Below are 19,027 nucleotides of genomic sequence, written 5' to 3'. Positions count from 1 at the left end.
AATAATATTATAGTATTAATACATGTCATTATAATAATATCTTAATAATTAACTTATTTTTAAATATTATTATTATTTAAGAATAAAGAATTAAATTTAATAATATAATTATTGTTTGAATATTTAATTATTCAAATTAAAATAAAAAAAACTAGATATTATTATCTAAAATATTTTGACGAAGGATATTATCGTTTTTTTTTTAATGTTTTAAGGGGGCAAAATGCTATTTCTCCCTGATCATTTATCTGATTAATTTTTAAGGATTATTTTCTAATTAAATCGTCGATCTCCGTTACTGGCTGCTCATTTTTGTTTCACGGTTCGAGTTTCTTCCGTTCCTATTTCCGTTGTGGTTCTTACTTTGGGAATTATGAAATGTGTGATTTTTTCACATTACTCGAGTTCATGTTTATCATAAAGGAGTGTATTATTTGATCGGTGTAATTATGAGCTTATTAATTCGCTGTTTTGGTGATGACCAATTGTTTGACAGCTCAATTCCGTGGGTCTGTGTTGCTATTTCTTGAGGAATTTGATTTTGTTGGGTTCTTGCGTGAAGAAGCTGGAAATGGAAATTTGTTTTACTTTATGTTCAAGTTCGTTGCCTAGTTATTGTATGATTTTTGAGTCCTTAGAAGTAATTTATTAGGTTATTAGCCGGAATACTTGCAGAATTGTATACATCTTTTTGGAACTGTAGAGAGTCATTGCTGGAGTTTGAGGGAATATATTGATAGGTTACCTGAACACCGAAAGTATGTTGTATAAATCATGAAATTGCATTATTTGATATATTTTTCTCACCTGACATTTATCAGTGAGCATAGTTATCAATTTTAGAGAATATTGAGTATTAAATGTTTAGTGATGGGTATTGAGTAGATGTCTCTTGATATTAATTCTACCCGCTAGATTTTGTGTTTGTCTTCTTTTCGGTTTTATTCAGTATCCTTTGATTTGGGATGGTTATTCTTCTGTATGCTTCCTGTATTTCCCTTTCCTAGATTTATGTCGCTAATTTTCATACATAATATGGATATGAAACGAATGTGATTTTTTCCAGCTTACGATTAGGTCAATTGGTGCTAATGCTGGATCATTTTAAAGTAGATACTGTTTCTGGGTTACATATTCGTGTTGATAAACTTGTGGATCGAATGTCGTTAATGTATATTTTCCTTTCTTTACAGAATTGATGGGGACAAAGCGCTCAATGCAATCTCTTAGAAATGGCAGTGAAGAAAAATTATCAGTTCCACCTGGATTCGTGTCTCTAACATCCTTGACATTGAAGAGGACAGCAAATGGTAGTGAGGAGGCTACTGATGATATGGCCACTGAAAGAATCGATCCACTTAGCAAACACGCCATCAAAAAGTTCAAGACCTCATTCAGTCAGAGACCATGGATACTTCATAATCAATTTGATTGTGCTTTGCAAAATGATAACCTTGAAGAGACTGAAGTTGACACGGTCTTCTCATCTTTCGGATGTTATTTTTACGTACCCTTTCTTTGAATTTGCACCTGTATAGTTCTTTCTTTACCTTCCATGTGTGGCATTTGGTTTTTCTTTTAAATATTTAGGCATAAGCTCACTAAATTGGTTTGCCAAGTTAGATGGTGAACCAAGTAAGTGAACCATGTAAAACATGGGGGAATCAGTTTAGTATGGAGAAAATCTAAACATAATCTCAGAAAAATCTTAAGAAACTAATAAGATAAATGGTTTATTCTTGATTTCCCAAGTGGAGAAAAGCTTTAGTTTCATTCGGAGAATCAGTTTAGTATGGAGGAAATCTAAACATAATCTCAGAAAAATCTTAAGAAACTAATAAGATAAATGGTTTGTTCTTGATTTCCCAAGTGGAGAAAAGCTTTAGTTTCATTCGGAGAATAAAGAAAATAACTTCTGAGGATTTTCTCACAATGAAATTTGTTATCAGTATATTAATCTTGATTTTGGATATGCTACTTTTGCATGGACAGCTATTTGCCAGCTAGGTGATATAACTGTTTTGGCTTTGGTATCTGCTATTAGCTAAGATGTTGGGGCACTCGGAAAACTAGTAGTTCATGTGTATGACACTAAGTCACAACATGACAGTCTTGGAAACTTCTTGGTTTCATGCTGGAACTCCAAAACATGCTCAGAAAGTTGTCAAAAGATAAAATAAAGGATGTACCTTTAGCATGGCCATGATATAACGAGCAGTGTTCGATAAACTTGGAGACAAGTTATGTGATTAGTTAGACATTGAATGGATTAATAGCATGATGGATTCTATTATGGGGTTGATATTAATACCTGTTGTTGAATTTAGCTTATTGATGTTTGTTAATCTCAAATTACTGTTTACTGAGTAGTTTGATGTAATTTTATAATCATTTGCAAGTCACCGTGGGCTAGCTAATTCTGGTTTTGATTTATCCCAATGTTTGCAACCTACGTGGAATTGACATATGCAGAATGTTTACCATCTAGTAGTCATGAATTAACAGAAACACATTTAGCCACTCCAGCATTTATTGTTGTCTGTTTTTTACTTTTTGTGTATTTGTGTGTGCGCGATCTTTTTAATGGGTGCAGTTTAGACCATGTTAGATAATTTCCTCTTGATGGATGACTGATATTGAAGCTTTCTTTCCCAGGATCACTCATTGAGAGTTAGCCTTCCAAAAGGAGTTTTCCGGGGATGTGCAAGTTGTCATGACTGTGTAAAGGTTGATTCAGTTCCTTATTTACTTATTTTCAGAATTAATTTTTTTATGGCATCGATTTTCTGTATATGGACTTTCTTAAAAAGATTCTGATAGGTCACTGCTAGGTGGCATCCCAAAGAGTCATGCCTGCCTGTGCTTGACGATGCTCCTGTATTCCATCCCACCGAAGAGGTATTCTACACATTAGATATATCCTGAAGCTTTTTGTCATTCCAATTTTGTATTATTATCTAGAAATGATTTAAATAGTGCTGTTGCATATCCGTATAACCTTATACAAGGAGTTCAAGGACCCTATGAAATATATTTCCAAAATACGAGTAAGAGCCGAGAAGTATGGAATATGCCGCATTGTTCCTCCTCCTTCTTGGCGACCTCCATGCCTTCTTGAAGATATCCAGACATGGAAAGAAGCAACTTTCAATACTCATATTCAGAAGATTGACGGGCTTAAAAATTTCTATGTAAAGAGAAAACTATCCAGAACTATGAAGAAATTTGAAGATAAAAGGCCAAAAGTTTCAGTAAGAGCGGAGCATGAGTCTCTTAATGGAAGGGCTGAGCTCAAGCAAGCTAACTGCGTTGCTGTCAGATCTGATTTTGAATCTGGGCCAGAACACACCTTGCAAAGCTTTAAGAAGTATGCTGATGATTTCAAGAATCAGTACTTTTGCAAGAACGACGAAGTTACAGATTCAGATGTAAACTTGAATGCGGGCCATAAAAATCAGGGACCATTAATTGCAAGATTGGAGGGTGAATATTGGCGAATCATTGAGAATCCCAGTGAGGAAATTGAGGTATCTCACCGAAAGTGTCATATTTAACCAATGTAAATAAATTATTACTATCAGCTCGCTTCAAAATGTTACTTTAATTTGTAAAGGTGCTTTATGGTACTGATATGGAAAGTCGAGCCTTGGGGAGTGGATTTCCCATAAAAAGCTGTTTAGAAAATAAAGTTGAACATTCTGAATATGCGGAATCAGCCTGGAACTTGCATAACGTCCCAAAGCTCTCTAGCTCTCTGCTTCCATTCGGATGTGATAGTACCTCTGCCATTTTAGTTCCTCAGCTGTTCGTTGGAATGTGCTTTACATCACAGTGTTGGGTAAGACTTAGATTACTCTCAACATCCTTTCTGAAACCATTATGTGGTGTTTGTCCTATTCAGATTGGTTTTGCTGTCTCTTCTCCTTAGTTTTATTGTCATGATTTAACCTGTTTTCCTGTCGGAATGTCGGAAATAGAGAAACGAGGACCACCATCTCTATTCTCTATGTTACTTGCACTTGGGTGACCCTAAAGTATGGCACAGTATTCCAGGAAGATATTGCTGCAAGTATGTCGAAGTTGCGAAAAAACTGTGTCCGGAATTGTCAGAACATCCTTCAATTCACGAACTTGTGAGTAGCATTATTGTTTTATCAACATTGCTCAATTTTTCGAGGTATGGTACAATATTCTTTTATCAATGGAGATTATTATGCTATGGAATTCACTTGGTAATTTCGCTGTGAATCAGTGAATGGATTGTTCTCTGCGTCTATGGGTATCACACATTTTGTCATGTTATGAATTGAAATATTGGAGCTTATGACATTCATTTGGTTGATATAAAAAAATTCCTTTTTCCAGTTTAACACTCCCTTCTGCTGAGGTTACTTCATTCACGACCTCTTAGGTGAAGTCCAATATTTTTTGGTTTACCTGGTGCATGACTTTTCTGTGTTTGTACAGGCATATCAGCTTTCCCCCTCAATGCTAAAGTCTGAGGGAATACCTGTGTACCGTTGTGTGCAGAACCCACGTGAGTTTATTCTCATCTTTCCTGGAGCATATCATACAGAATTCGATTGTGGCTTCAACTGTTCGGAATCAGTCTGTTTTGCTCCTTTCGACTGGTTACCTCATGGCTTGAACACAGTAGAACAGTATAATGATTTTTGTCGAAAGAGTTCAATTTCTTTTGATCGACTGTTGATTGGAGCTGCCATAGAAGCTGTGAATGCACAGTGGGAAACCTTGGCAATAAGAAATGATTCCGCGGGTAATCAACTGTGGAAAAGTGTTTGTGGGAAGGATGGGCTCTTAACAAAAGCACTTAAGGTATGTCTCTGATATGATGATTCTGCTAACGATGAAATCTTGTGAAGCTAACAAAAGCACTTAAGGTATATGTCACTGATATGATGATTCTATTAATGATGAAATCTTGTGAAGCACCTTACTTGTATTTTCTTACATATGTATGAGGTCTTGTATACATCTTTAAGTCATGTGAGTCAAGTTTTGAAACATGTCTCAGTTTCTAAAAGTGAACTGGTTTTTGGTTGTCTGAACTTAAAAACTGTGATACATAGATAATATAAATTGGAATTACCTGGGTGATGAATTTCGAACCCTTCATTGCAAGTCTTGAAACCTGTATTATTAGTTTCTGGGTTTTTTTGGTTTCACAAGATGACAAAGCCCCCATTAGCTTCTGCTAGTTGAACTGCTGGTTTGGACAGACCAATTGCCATTTTGGATCGTGGTAACATTTTTAGATTCAATCTATTTAAGTTTAAAATTGAACTTTTTAACTTCAAAATTTTGTATATATGTCACCCATTTCGCTCTATCATAGCTGCTGGACATTTGTTCATTGGCCTATAAAAGTGAATGCGCTTGTATGAGTTTTTCCTTATTCTACTTCTGAACTAATCTAATTTTTGGGGGGTTGTGAAAATTATTCTGAATTACGTATTTTTACTTGTTTAGTTTCGTGTTCAACTTGAAAGCATTAGGAGGAAACACATAAGCAATCCATCTCAATCAAGGGTGCTAGATGAAGCTGATACTGGCACAAAAAGGGAGTGCAGCGTATGCTTGTGTGATTTATACCTTTCTGCTACATGCTGTTCATGTTCTCCCGATATATATACATGTCTTCGGCATGCAAAGCAGCTATGTTATTGTACTTCCTGGGCAGATAAAATTTTCCTCTTTCGATATAAAATTGCCTCATTGGAGTCCCTCGTTGAAGCACTTGAAGGAAATCTGAGAGCAATCCATATCTGGGTGAAAAAGAAAAATCAACCAATTCCAGATTCATGTGCTATGAAAAATTCTTTACATCAACCAGATTCAGGTCATAAGCGTCCTGCAGCAACATCCATGTCTCCATGTCCTGTTTCCAGTGGGCAAGAGACTGTGCAACACTCAAATCCAGGTACAACCATACTACCCTCTGGTAGAGGAACTTTGGTAAAATCATCTGTTGTTCCACCTGACATCGTTGTCCTTAGTGACGATGAAGATGAAAAGCATTGATTATACGGTGTTTTGTAAATGTGACTCAGAGAAGTTCTGTTAGATAGAAATTGTTCTCATTTGCTCTCCATTCTCCCACCGAACTGGAACAAAAGCAAATCAAGTTGTCGATAATTTTATCAAAAATATATGTTTTGTAGGTGATGCATATTTTTGTTGTATAAGATAAGCAAAACCAAATCTTTGTGTATATTTGAGCGGTGACGAAATCCCAGTGTTTCTTTTCTCTGCAAGTTGCAAGATGGCGTGACTATTTTATAATCTTCAAGATTTTTGTTTATTATTTTTTAAATTTTTTATTATTAAAAAAAAATTATACGAGAATACAAAGAATAAGAAACTCAAAATAATATGTTAGGTTCAAATCACGGTTCATAGGTTCAATCACGGTTCTATATGAACCGTGAATTGAAATTGAAATCACTCTCTCAAAAATATGATCTTATAACTATTGGATCCAAAATCAGAAACTAGATTGCGCATTTGTTTTGTCGATTCCGATGCTTAGAAATAAGAAACTCTGATAATAAATAAAACGTGTAAAGAAATTTAATTTGTTGATATATTTTATTTATATAAATTAAATATAATCTCTATTCCTATTTTTTGAGTACAAAAATTAAATATTCGTATAATATAAAATCGTTAAATAACTAAATCTAAAATTGACTTACCATAATTTTTTTTCTTAACCACTAAAATACTCCCCCCAAAAAAAAAAACCATTGGCCCCAAAATGGGAAGTTTCAGACACCTTAATATTTGTGAGATTACCATAAAAAAAAATTATTTGTGAGATTAAAAGCTCCTTAATTTTAGTGTACATAAATAAGTTGTCAAATAAGCAGCCCAGTCCTTAGTCCTTACTGTTGGTTGTGGTATTCAAATATGACAGGAAAAGCAAGAAAGAAAATAATGAAAATAGTTTGTAGAGTCAAGTGTTGAACACTTTCTCTTTAAGAAGAATTTGACCCTCACAATGTGCTAGAAGTTTGTGGCAATCTTCTCCCAAGATACAACTACAACTCTTGAATAATGAGCACTCAAATATTCAAGTTCTATAACAAAGAAATGAGGGAACTCTTTCTTGTTGAAGAAGGAAGAAGAAAAAATGTGCAAAATGAGTATGTTATGTGTTATATGTTTTTTATTTTCAATATTTAATGTTTTTCATGTGAAAAGACATGATCTTTCATTCATAGTGGTGTCACTTGGCCATTGTAACTGACCACAATCATCAAACAATGCCAAGGAAATGAAAAAATACTAGAAAAATCCGAAGGGACACGAAAACCACGAAGGGACGCGTGCATGCGCCCCTGCGCGCGCGCTGCCTCGGCATCACCTGCCGAGAGCGCTCGGACGCGCGTGCAGGTGCGCACCTGCTACTGTTCACGACTGAATTTTTTTCTTCGGTTTTCGCCCCTTACATGTTCCGACTACTCGTTTGAATTTCTTTCAACATTTGATGAACTCGTTTCGAGTTTAATTCAGAACCACCGAACTTAATATTCGTTCATTAAGCTTCGTTCTTCCTTTCGAATTTTGTCAATCAAACACATTGATTTATTTGCTTAATTTTCATTCATTAAGCATCAAAATTCTAACACTTACCTACCCAAAGCGACCCTCAAAAGCCGCGTAAATCAAAGGTGAGAGTAGGATGACAAATTTTCTCCCAACCCGTCGGATAATTAAACATCTGACTCGTATATAAATTTCTTACCATATTTGATTTGCTGGTATTGTTTCTGCTCTCTGAATTCTTCGTCTTCAAAGATTTTAGCAGAACAAGAAATAACGGCTCAAAACAGAACAGAAGGGTGATCAACTTGAGGTTACTACAAAAGATGTGAGAAAACATTCGTTATTCAACTTGGAGGATTTGGCCTGTTACTTTAGGTGATGCTTCGATGAAAATTATTAATTTAAATCAATGGCATAGACTATTTTCTAAAAGTGCAGGTTGTCACTCAAAAGGGTGGACTACAGGGGACGGAGAAAATCTGAAATTTTCTTCAAGCAACTATGCCACTATTTCTTGGCTCTCACATAAAAATGCAGGTATCTTGAAATCAATCATGAATTACCATAGTTGAACTCACACATTCTTTTTAACGCATACATATATACAAATGTCTGTACAAACTTTTGCAGTAACAAAGCGAACCACAACTTAAAACCTCAACCACCATCATCTCATTGCAACAAATAAATAATTCCCGATGAGAATGGGCTTCTCAAAACCTGCCCCCTGCATAAATTTACCTGTAATCACATCACGAGACAAAAATAAAAAAATCACCAACAAATTGATATTGTTTATGTTTCCTTTCTTGATCTGCCCCTAGCCATGGTACTCTCACGTTGGTTCCGAAAATGGCCAAGCAGCTGTTGCGCCTGCTTCAAAATAACGAAAATGATCAAAAGACTATACAACTTAGCACTGGACACGAGATAAATGGAGGATATGCACCTTTTCTCTGGCTCTAGGAGTGCCTGATTGAGTCAAAGCAACGAGAGGTGGAACCGCACCTTCTTGCAAAACAATCCGACAATATTTGGGGCTATTAATGCACAGCTGCATCAGCACAGAGGCAGCATTCTCCTTTCCTCTTTGAGATCCCATATCGACAATCTCCACAAGAAGAGGTATGCCACCTTCTCGAGCGATGGCTGAGCATCCTTCCGCTATAGTCGACAAATTAGCAAGAAGAGCAACAGCTTTATCCACCATTTCTGTTGAAGGGTCCATCAATACAACCAAATGTTTCACAGCGTTTGCTTGAACGATACGAGCCTTGTTTTCGTGAAATATAGATAGGTTAAACAAGGCTGTTGCGGCATCTTTCTTCCCTCTGACAGTACCTGATCCTAAAAGATCAACCAAAGCTCGAATTGCGCTTGACCGACCAATTTTAATCCTATACTCATCTAACAGCGAGAGGCTAAAGAGAGCAGCTGCAGCATTTTCCTTGGCTACCGAGTTTCCATTTTTCAAAACATGGATGAATGGTTCTAGAGCACCTTCTTCCGCAATCTTAGCCTTCAAATTATCGTTAATTGACAAATTTAGTAGAGCAGTAACGGCATGTTCTTGAGCAAGGTTCATATCAGAGTGTAACAGGGTGATTAATGGGGCAATAGCACCACATTGGACTATAATGAAGCGATTTTCCACATTGTACTTCGCAAGAAACCGTAATTCTCCCGCAGCTGCAGTTTGCAGTTCAGTTGATTCGCTCTTCAAGTCTTTGATTAGTTTTTCAACATGGGAAGTAGTTGTCAAATCATTGGACCCCGAGGTGGATGAGAATGAAAGAGTTCTAAATGAGTTATGATTTCTATTTGTTGCCATTTCATCCACTGCTTTGGCGCTGTGATATTGTTTTCCACTAAAAGAAGAAACCCCAGAAATTTTATTTGAAAAAGAGGAAGAGGGATAAGAAGATGTTACATCGCCAGATCTATCACTTACACCATCTTGCTTGCTTGATATCCTGGAAATTTCAGACGACCCTGTGGGGAGAGATTCAACGCTGGAAATGGCACTTGATGTTGACTCACTCCTGCTATGTACATAAGAATGTTCGGGGGATGATCGATCAAATTTCTCAGCCTCCTTTATACAAACACCATTACCATCTACATCAAGCCCATTGGAAACACCAATCTTTTTCTCCTCAAAACCAGAAGAGGATATTGAAGTTGAACGTGGGAGATCATCTTCTTGGCTAATCCGTTCAGGAAAAATTCCAACCGAGAGGATATCTGAAGGGTTTCTGGAAAGTTCAACTTTGTTTTCGCTGCACCAGTTTTCTATAAGAGCTTTAACTGTATAATTGGGAATGAGACTGTTGTGAGAGAGTTTGTGCCGAGTTTTGGGGCAAGTCACGAGTCCATGATCCAGCCATTTTTGGATGGCCACACGGTCATAAGTTTGGCCAGAAGACAGAATCACAGGATCTGACATGAGTTCCAAAGATAATGGACAGCGAAAATATGAAGGGATCCGGATGCCATTAATGGCCGGAGTATTCTCAAGCTTAGCCACCGTAAAATCATGAATTTGATTCATAAGATCAACAGCTAGAGAGATGTCATCAAAGTTCCTGTTTGTTCTATTGTCTTCAGCATTCTGCCTTTCCTTTTCCAATGCAATATGTTCACTCAAGAGTTCTTGATTCGATCTCAAGTTGAGGGACTCGACAACCACAGTAAGATGCTTGGAATCAAAATTTTTCCCTTTGGTTTGACGTTTAAAAATCTCTTCTATATCTTGTGACAATTTTCCAAGATTCAGATTTTGAGATTCCTGCATACAGAACTGGAACAAGAATCTAGAATTACATATTCCTTCGGTATTATTGGATGTTACCCAACTAATATTATCGTTGTGCAGTGAATTAAAACACTCCATTTGCACGACTAGTGAGTACCAAAAAATGGAAAGTTAACCCGGATCATTACCTGAGCACGAGACAGACTCAAAGTGGTTGGTGATGATTCAGATAGTTTACATAGAACACAAGAGAGCTTGACCGAGGAATTCTGAATTCTGATGAACAAGGGCTTACATTCTATCACCTGTAAATTATTTATAAAGGAAAACAAGAAAAAAAAATTGTCAGCCAGCGCACATAGGTTTTGAAAATTTAAGGCATTATAAAATTTTGAAGTATGCGAGATTGGTGTTATATATTTGATGCACCATCCATCATTGGGTTGAGAGAGGAGGAATGAACAATTCTAGTAATTAGAGTATATCCTTTTCGCAATGTGAATATGTAAGGGCCAGAATTTTTCGATGCAAATTAAGCAATTAGAACAAATCTAAGTCAACCAGCAGAAATCAATCGTTTACGGTGTAACTGTAAACAGTCGGTTTATGATCAGTTGGAAGCTCAACAAGCTCGACGAGGCAAACTTTACACATTAAGCAGTCAGGACGTGGTGATGTCCAAAAAATTTTAGTATTGGGCAGTGAGAACAGAGCAGCAAGGAGTAGGGGTGGAAAAAAATACCAAATTTTCGGTATACCGAAGTTAGCGTACCGAAAAATAGCGAATTTATCGAAATTTTCGGTACGGTATGGTACCGATACCGAAATTTTCGGTATGGTAACGATATAGAATTTGAAATTTTCGGTATATACTGAAGTATCGAAATACTGAAATAATATATAAATTAAAATATATATTTTTTTTGGGTAAAAAACAATATATATCGATACCGTACCAAAATAAAGAATTTAACTTCTGTTTGAACTCATCATGTTGGAATAATCCAAATCAAAGTTCAGTGAAGCAACTCCACTCATAGTTGAGAATTTAAACTATTGAGAAAGTCTTATCTCTATAGCCTAACCTTACAGCTAGCTAAAGGACTAGATGCTGAGCCTCCACTTGTTGAAAAGCTAACAGGCTTCAGAAATCACAGGACCTCATACATTGTTGCAAAGATAGCGGATGAAGAAGTCGCACATGTTGCGGTTGAAGTTTATTGGTGTTTATTGATGTCTTGGATCTCCAGACACATGTTGCAGTTGATATTTATTGTCTTTATGGATTTGTTTTGTATATATATTTCCTGGTCTCTTTGACTGTTTCGAGGGATTTTTTAAGTATTGGTAATCATTAGCCTTGAAATTACAAGAAAATGAATTTTTTTATATATATTTTCATATGATGGTACTTTACCGATACCGTACCGACTTTTCAGTATGCCGACTTTGGGTATACCGTAAAGTAGGTAAGGTAACGGTATCATTTTTTCTCATATCGGCATTTTCGATACGTAAACGGTATCCGAAATTTCGGTACAATATATCGTACCGACCACCTCTAGCCAAGAGCTCACAATTACCAGATCAACAGACCATGTTAAGCACTCAAAAACTAAGCAATCCCAACGCGGCAATCTGAGCATGAGAACAGTTATAGAAGCTTGCAATAAGGAATAAGTAGATCTCAATTTCAACATGCAAGACATGAGAAGTGCTAAAGCAGATCCAGAGTACTCATAAATACTTAGTAAGCAATATAAATTCTGGAGATAATTTGAAGATGCGATGACATTCTAAGGTAAGAAGTCTAGCTTGCGAGGGTGGCCGAGTATCTCACAGAATGATATTAAAGACAATTATTGGCAAAAAAACTGAAAATCAAGTGCTATGTCGGACAAAGTGATAACATGCAGGGAGTTGCCTCTTAAAGCTATAGAATAAAGTGCTATACGCACTGCTTGAACATGAAGGAGATACCTCTAGAATCCCAAGGTTAGTGAGTTGAGGTGCTATATCACAGTGAAACACCGCGTTCTAAATTTAGCATGATTGCAACACCCCATCTCATATCTATCATAAAGCTACATAGTGACAATTATAACTGCTCGGATTAATAATTTTTTCTGGAACGAGAAATGATACAAATTAGTTGCTAGCAAAATACATTGTATAGAACTTCACTTGTGTGGACCTGTGGGCCCAAGGCATGGCAAAATTAATGCTAGTTCACGAAAGGATGCGAGTCCGACAATTTTCCAGAACAAACTTATATGCCGGCGGAAGCAAGGAAACAGCAGAGCCAAGTGAAGTTACTCACACACAGAATCTTGCTTGTTTTGGTAGACCATTTTTCAAGGAATATTCTGGCCTCATTCACTGCAAAGTCAAGCTCTTCACACTCTTTAGACAGAGCTTCATCCAACGGCAGTCTACAATCAGCAACACCATCAAGTACAGCTTTCAAATGCTTCAAGAAAGATACTATATTTTGGTATTCCTTCTCAACCGGCATTGCCTTTGACATGCAGCATGTTACCAGATGAATGAATAGAGAAATACTATTGACAAGGCTTCGTAACAATGTTAAATCCATTCACCTGTGTAAATAATGTCACCCATAAAATTAAACAATGGGACATGAAAAACGACAAGGATAAGCACTTATATGATTTACAAACTAATATACACATTCTGGAGGGGAAAGAAAGAGACGGTTCAATTCGAGGCATGGTTTCAAGCACAACAAACTTAATTTCACTCATTCAAGGTATTGATTCTTTGAATATATAGATAATTTCATGATAAAGAGTTCACTTCTGTTATAACTCATCAAATCAGATATGCAGTACTTACATCAAGTTATGAGAAAGTATAAGAGACAATGCAAGAAATTTAATATCATAGAACATCAGAAAACAAAACAGGAGTAATTAAATAGATACTAGGACAAAAGATAATAAAATTAGCATTAAACAGCCATCGAAGTCCTGATATACCTAGTCAAAACATAGAGTGGGGCTAAAGATTTTTTTTAGTATTAAAAAATAGCAATATCAGGATCAAACAGAAAAAAGAACTAAACTTATCACAACTAAAACTTTGAGAAAGAATAAGTTCAGGTCAAAATGCACAGAAAGGATATTCCACATCAATCGTCTCTCTCAATCATCAACCAAAAAGATAGAACACGTATCTTAAGTATCTCAACCAAAAATTCGGAACCTTGGAAGAACTTTATCAACATGAAACATCAAAATTGGTGGTAGAATGCATGAAATTCACATATAAACCTTCTACGTTCCAAGAGGTCGATAATTGCTTATCAGAAAATTACGACATACATTCATGCAAAGGGGTAAAATCAAGCAGCCTCCTTGACAAATTAACTGACAAAAAGATAAGAAAATGACCATAAAAGTGAAATGATGCATACATTAATCTGACAAACATCAGGGCAAAAAATACCATCTATGTCACTACATGTTTTTTTAAAAATGTTAACTACAGAATTTACACTTATATTTCCAGTTTCCACAGACTTTAACTCAAAACAGAAGCAATGTATTTTCATGAGCAAAAATATAAACTTTGCCCCAAAATACATTAGCTTGCAGCTGAACTCGAAGGCGACTGACGAAATCACCGAACTTTTCCAGAACCACTCGGTTAATCTAAAACCCAACAAATTTTATCTGATACCCATGGTCAGAACCCCATTACACCCCAGTTCTTCTAAATTAATACCAACATACTAAAAATCCAAGAATGGTTTGAAAAAGTACCTCTGAAATTGTGTCGGAAAGCAAGAAGACTGTACAGCTGAGACAAGAACCAAAAAACAGATCTAGATGAATTCCAACGAACAATCGATCAGGCCTCAAAACAGAAACCCATGTGCCTGATCAATCAACTTCACAAAATCAGCAGGAAAATTGCATGAAAAACAACCCCTTTCGATCAAGACCAGTAATTCCTGCCACCCATCTTACTTCATTTCTGGAAATAATAGAAGGCTGGGAACACCAACAAAAAGTAAAAGTGAGGAAAAGGAAGAAGAAAACAGGGCAGTTGAATTCCTGGGTCCCCTACATATCTGCAAATCTGCTGGTTGTGGGGATGAAAAAATTAATGAGATGATTAATTAATTATTACATCATTGTCATTATTATTAGATAATTATGAAGGATTAGAACTGGAGAAGATCAGAAGAATATCTAATCATCGTCAAAACAAAAACAAAAACAAAAACAAAAAAAAAACAAAAACAAAAAAAACAAAACACCTAAAACAAAACAAAAAAAAGTGAATATTTTTTCAATAAACAGGCGAAGAGGATGACAAGATTTTGAGCAATTATTGTTCCGACATGACAAATTATCATTCGCAAAAAAAGAAATCATTGCTGTTTCCAGTTGGAAATTGTACGAGGAAGTGGCAGACGGGAGTCAGATTTTTCTCAAAATCAATGTTTTCATCAAAAAATAAAATGCAGAAGCTTATCGAAAATTACTTCCGGCCATTGAAAATTTGTAACTGATTTTCTTCTGGTTGAAGTCTTCTAAGAACTTCACGCTCTCTGTAGATGATGTATATTTCTTACGAGGTATGTGCTTAGGGACCTCAATCGCTCTATTTATAGGAGTTTCTCATGCCATCGATGAGTGTATCGGGAGCCGATATTCAGAAGGAGAATCGTGTACGCATCTAAATTTTTTTGGTCGTCGCCAATATCAATTTGTACATGCTACTTCTTTTAATATGTGTCACGTTTTTCTTACATTCTCTCACTTGACACATATATCTCATTTAACATAGGAGAAAACAAAATACATGAATCATGGCGATAAGTCATCTTAAAACGAATATTATCTTACATGTATTACAATGCATTATGTCTCTCAAATCTGTATAACTTAATGAATAAACCCAATGTTTATTCGAGGTCCAACTTTATTGATATTTATCAAATCAATGAATGTGCACACAACAAATATGAGAAAATATCACATCATAGTTTCATTTACTTTGTTCTTATAACAAAATTACATAGAGGAACCAAGTCTCATTCTTTCTGTATGATCCTTAAATTTCAATGATGGCATGCCTTTAGTTAAAGGATCTGCAATCATCAATTCAGTGCTAATGTGCTCGATAAGTAACTTCTTATCTTTAACACGTTCTCGTATGGCTAAATACTTAATGTCGATGTGCTTGCTTCGACTACCACTTTTGTTATTTTTAGCCATAAAAACAGCAGCTGAATTGTCACAATACATTCTTAATGGCCTAGATATAGAATCCATAACTCTAAGCCCTGAAATGAAACTCTTCAACCAAACACCATGTGAGGTTGCCTCAAAACAAGATACAAACTTAGCTTCCATAGTGGAAGTAGCAGTCAATGTCTGATTTGCACTTCTCCAAGATACAGGTCCACCAGCTAGCATGAAAATATATCCTGAAGTGGATTTTCTTGAATCAATGCAGTCAGCGTAGTTTGAATCAGAGTAGTCAATTACTTCCAAATTCTCAGTTCGTCTGAACATAAGCATATAATCTTTGGTCCCTTGAAGATACCTCATGACTTTCTTTGCAGCTTTCCAACGGTCTAAACCTGAATTACTCTGATATCTTCCCAACATCCCAACAACAAATGCAATGTCAGGTCTAGTGCAAACCTGAGCATACATCAAGCTTCCGATAGCAGAAGCATAAGAAATGTTTTTCACTTGTTCCCGCTCTAGATCATTCTTTGGGCATTGGCTCAAATTGAATTTATCACCTTTCACAATAGGAGCTATACTTGGTGAACAATCTTTCATCCGATATCTCTCTAAAACTTTGTTGATATAGGTTTCTTGAGACAGATCTATAATACCTCGAATTCGGTCTCTATGTATCTTAATGCCAATGACATAAGATGCCTCATCCATATCCTTCATATCAAAGTTTTTAGAGAGAAATTGTTTCACCTCATATAACAAATATTTATCATTGGTTGCAAGTAATATATCATCCACATATAGAATAAGGAAACAAATCTTACTCCCACTGACCTTCTGGTATATACATTGATCCATGGGGTTCTCAACGAATCCGAATAAAGAGATAACATCATGAAATTTTAAATATCATTGACGGAAAGCTTGTTTCAATCCATATATAGATTTCTTAAGCTTACAAACCAATTGCTCACCATTACTAGAGAAGAATCCTTTAGGTTGTTTCATATAAACCTCTTCCTCCAGTTCTCCATTGAGAAAAGCTGTTTTCACATCCATTTGTTGTAAATCTAAGTCAGAATGTGCAATTAATGCTAGAATGATACGAAGAGAATCTTTCTTAGATACAGGAGAAAAAGTCTCCTTGTAGTCGATTCCTTCCTGCTGAGTGAATCCTTTAGCTACGAGTCTTGCTTTATACCTTTCAATGTTGCCTAATGAGTCTTTCTTTGTTTTGAAGACTCATTTGCATCCAATGGCTTTTACACCATTAGGCAACTGAACAAGATCCCAGACTCAATTAACTGTCATAGAATTCATCTCTTCTTTCATAGCATTAAATCATAGTTTTGACTCATTACAACTCATGGCTTGTGAAAACATTTCAGGATCATTTTCGGCTCCGATGTTAAAATCCGATTCTTGTAAATACACAACATAATCACTAGATATAGCTGATCTTCTTATTCTAATAGATCTCCTTAGGTTTTTTGGTTGATCAACAATTTCTTGTTGTTCTTCATTAACAACTTGATCTACTGGATTTTCATCAGCGATTTGTGGAACTTCAGTAACTGGTTGTCTAACACTCATTTGGTCTTGAGGAGTGTGAATAACGACCAATCTGTCATTTGAATAAGAGGGTTGTGAATTAATGTGGTCTTTCTCAAAAACTATGTCATTTGAATAATCACTCCCACTAATCAAATCATTCTCAAGAAATTTTGCATTTCTTGATTCCACAATTCTAGTGTTGTGAGATGGACAATAGAATATGTACCCTTTGGATTTTTCGGCATACCCAATGAAATATCCATTTATAATTCTTGGGTCCAGTTTCTTTTCATGTGGATTGTAAACTCCTTATTTCTGAAGGATAACCCCAAACGCGTATATGTTGCAAACTCGACTTCCAACCTTTAAATAATTCAAATGGCGTCTTTGGGACAGCCTTAGTTGGAACTCGGTTTAATATATACACAGCTGTCTTAAGAGCTTCAGTCCACAAGGATCTAGGAAGTTTTGAGCTACTTAACATGCTCCGCACCATGTCCAATAATGTTCGGTTTCTTCTCTCAGCTACACCATTTTGGTCAGGAGAATCAGGCATAGTATATTGGGCAACAATCTCATGTTCCTGGAGAAACTTCGCAAACGGACCAGGTGCCTGTCCATTCTCAGTGTATCTATCGTAATATTCTCCACCTCTATCTGTTCTCATAATCTTAATATGTTTTTCACATTGCTTCTCCACTTCAGCCTTAAAAATCTTAAAGGCTTCTAGTGCTTCGTTTTTGTTATGAAGCATGTAGATATACATGTATCGTGAGTAATCATCAATGAAAGAGATGAAGTATTTCGGACTTTGCATGTCCATATCTGGACAACAAATATCTGAATGTATGATTTCTAATATTTCTGTACTCCTCTAGGTACCCTTTTTAGACTTATTGGTCTACTTTCCCTTAATGCAGTACACACAAGTCTCAAAATCAGTAAAATCTAAAGTACTAAGTACTCCATCATTCACTAATCTTTTAATCCTCTCTATGGAGATATGTCACAATCTCATGTACCACAATATAGAGGAATCTTCATTTATAACACATCTTTTGATACCTCCTTGAACATGCATAGTGGTGTTATTATTTTGTAAAGAAATAGAGAAAAGATCATCAATCATTGTACCATTTCCAATAAGATTTGATTTATAAAACAAATTTATTGATTTATCCAAAAACTGAAATGAATAATCAAGGGGTACAAGTTTTGAAACTGAAATTAAATTCCTATAAAAACTAGGAACATAAAAGGTCTTTTCCAATTTTAAAATATAATCACTATTCAACACTAGGCAGCAAGTCCCAATAGCCTCCACATACGAAAACATCTTAATTCCTGAATAGAGGCTCCGCTCATTTTCTATTGGCTTCCTTAGGTTTTGCATACCCTGCAAGGTATTTGTAACATGGATTGTAGAACCAGAATCAATCCACCATGTGTTATAAATCATATCAACCATATTAGATTCATAACAAACAAATGAAGTAGGAATACATTTCTTTTCAAGCAAGTCCTTAAATTTATTGCAATCCTTCTTAATGTGTCTCGTCTTTTTACAGAAAAAACACTTGAATTCTTTCTTGATGTCAGGTTGGGGTGGAATTATTCCTTTCCCTTTTCCCTTGACTTTGGCTTGCTTCTTATACTTTCCTTATGTAGTCATAAATACATTATCACTCGTTTCCATCAACAGCCTTCTTTCCTCTTGAACACACATGGTCATTAATTCATTAATTGACCATTTCTCCTTATATGTGTTGTAGGAAATTTTGAAGGGTCCATATTGCTGTGGAAGAGTGCATAAAATTTAGTGCACAAGAAAAGTCTCAGACATTTCCACTTCAAGTGTCTTGAGCCGAGCCGTTATGTCCCGTATTTTCATTATGTGCTCTCGCACACCTCTCACACTGGTGAG

At 35.8% G+C, this 19,027-nt stretch overlaps 2 protein-coding genes across 5 annotated transcripts; one reads left to right on the top strand and one right to left on the bottom strand.

The window, feature by feature from the left end:
* The first annotated feature begins 196 nt into the window (after nt 1-196).
* LOC142528694 (putative lysine-specific demethylase JMJ16) lies at nt 197-6,268 on the top strand. 4 transcript variants are annotated; one of them, XM_075633790.1, is made up of 9 exons: nt 197-322; nt 1,194-1,477; nt 2,656-2,727; nt 2,821-2,898; nt 3,009-3,527; nt 3,614-3,838; nt 3,978-4,133; nt 4,468-4,836; nt 5,491-6,268. In XM_075633790.1, exons 2-9 carry the CDS (start codon nt 1,199-1,201, stop codon nt 6,040-6,042), a joined length of 2,250 nt encoding a protein of 749 aa, XP_075489905.1. In that variant the 5' UTR covers nt 197-322; nt 1,194-1,198; the 3' UTR covers nt 6,043-6,268. The 4 variants fall into 4 exon arrangements, with proteins under 4 accessions (XP_075489905.1, XP_075489904.1, XP_075489903.1 ...); XM_075633789.1 differs by having other exon boundaries at nt 302-380; XM_075633788.1 differs by lacking the exon at nt 197-322 and adding an exon at nt 557-599.
* Nucleotides 6,269-8,137: 1,869 nt separating this feature from the next.
* LOC142528257 (U-box domain-containing protein 3-like) lies at nt 8,138-14,568 on the bottom strand. Its single transcript, XM_075633303.1, has 5 exons — nt 14,110-14,568; nt 12,645-12,924; nt 10,513-10,629; nt 8,519-10,369; nt 8,138-8,442 (listed from the first exon to the last, which is right to left on the bottom strand). Exons 2-5 carry the CDS (start codon nt 12,918-12,920, stop codon nt 8,365-8,367), a joined length of 2,322 nt encoding a protein of 773 aa, XP_075489418.1. The 5' UTR covers nt 12,921-12,924; nt 14,110-14,568; the 3' UTR covers nt 8,138-8,364.
* Between the last annotated feature and the right edge of the window lie 4,459 nt (nt 14,569-19,027).

The sequence above is a fragment of the Primulina tabacum genome, chromosome 16, assembly GCF_025594145.1.
Source record: "Primulina tabacum isolate GXHZ01 chromosome 16, ASM2559414v2, whole genome shotgun sequence".
Classification (NCBI taxonomy): domain Eukaryota; kingdom Viridiplantae; phylum Streptophyta; class Magnoliopsida; order Lamiales; family Gesneriaceae; genus Primulina; species Primulina tabacum.
Note: the sequence above shows the minus strand (reverse complement) of the source record. Positions and strands in the feature narration are given on the sequence as shown.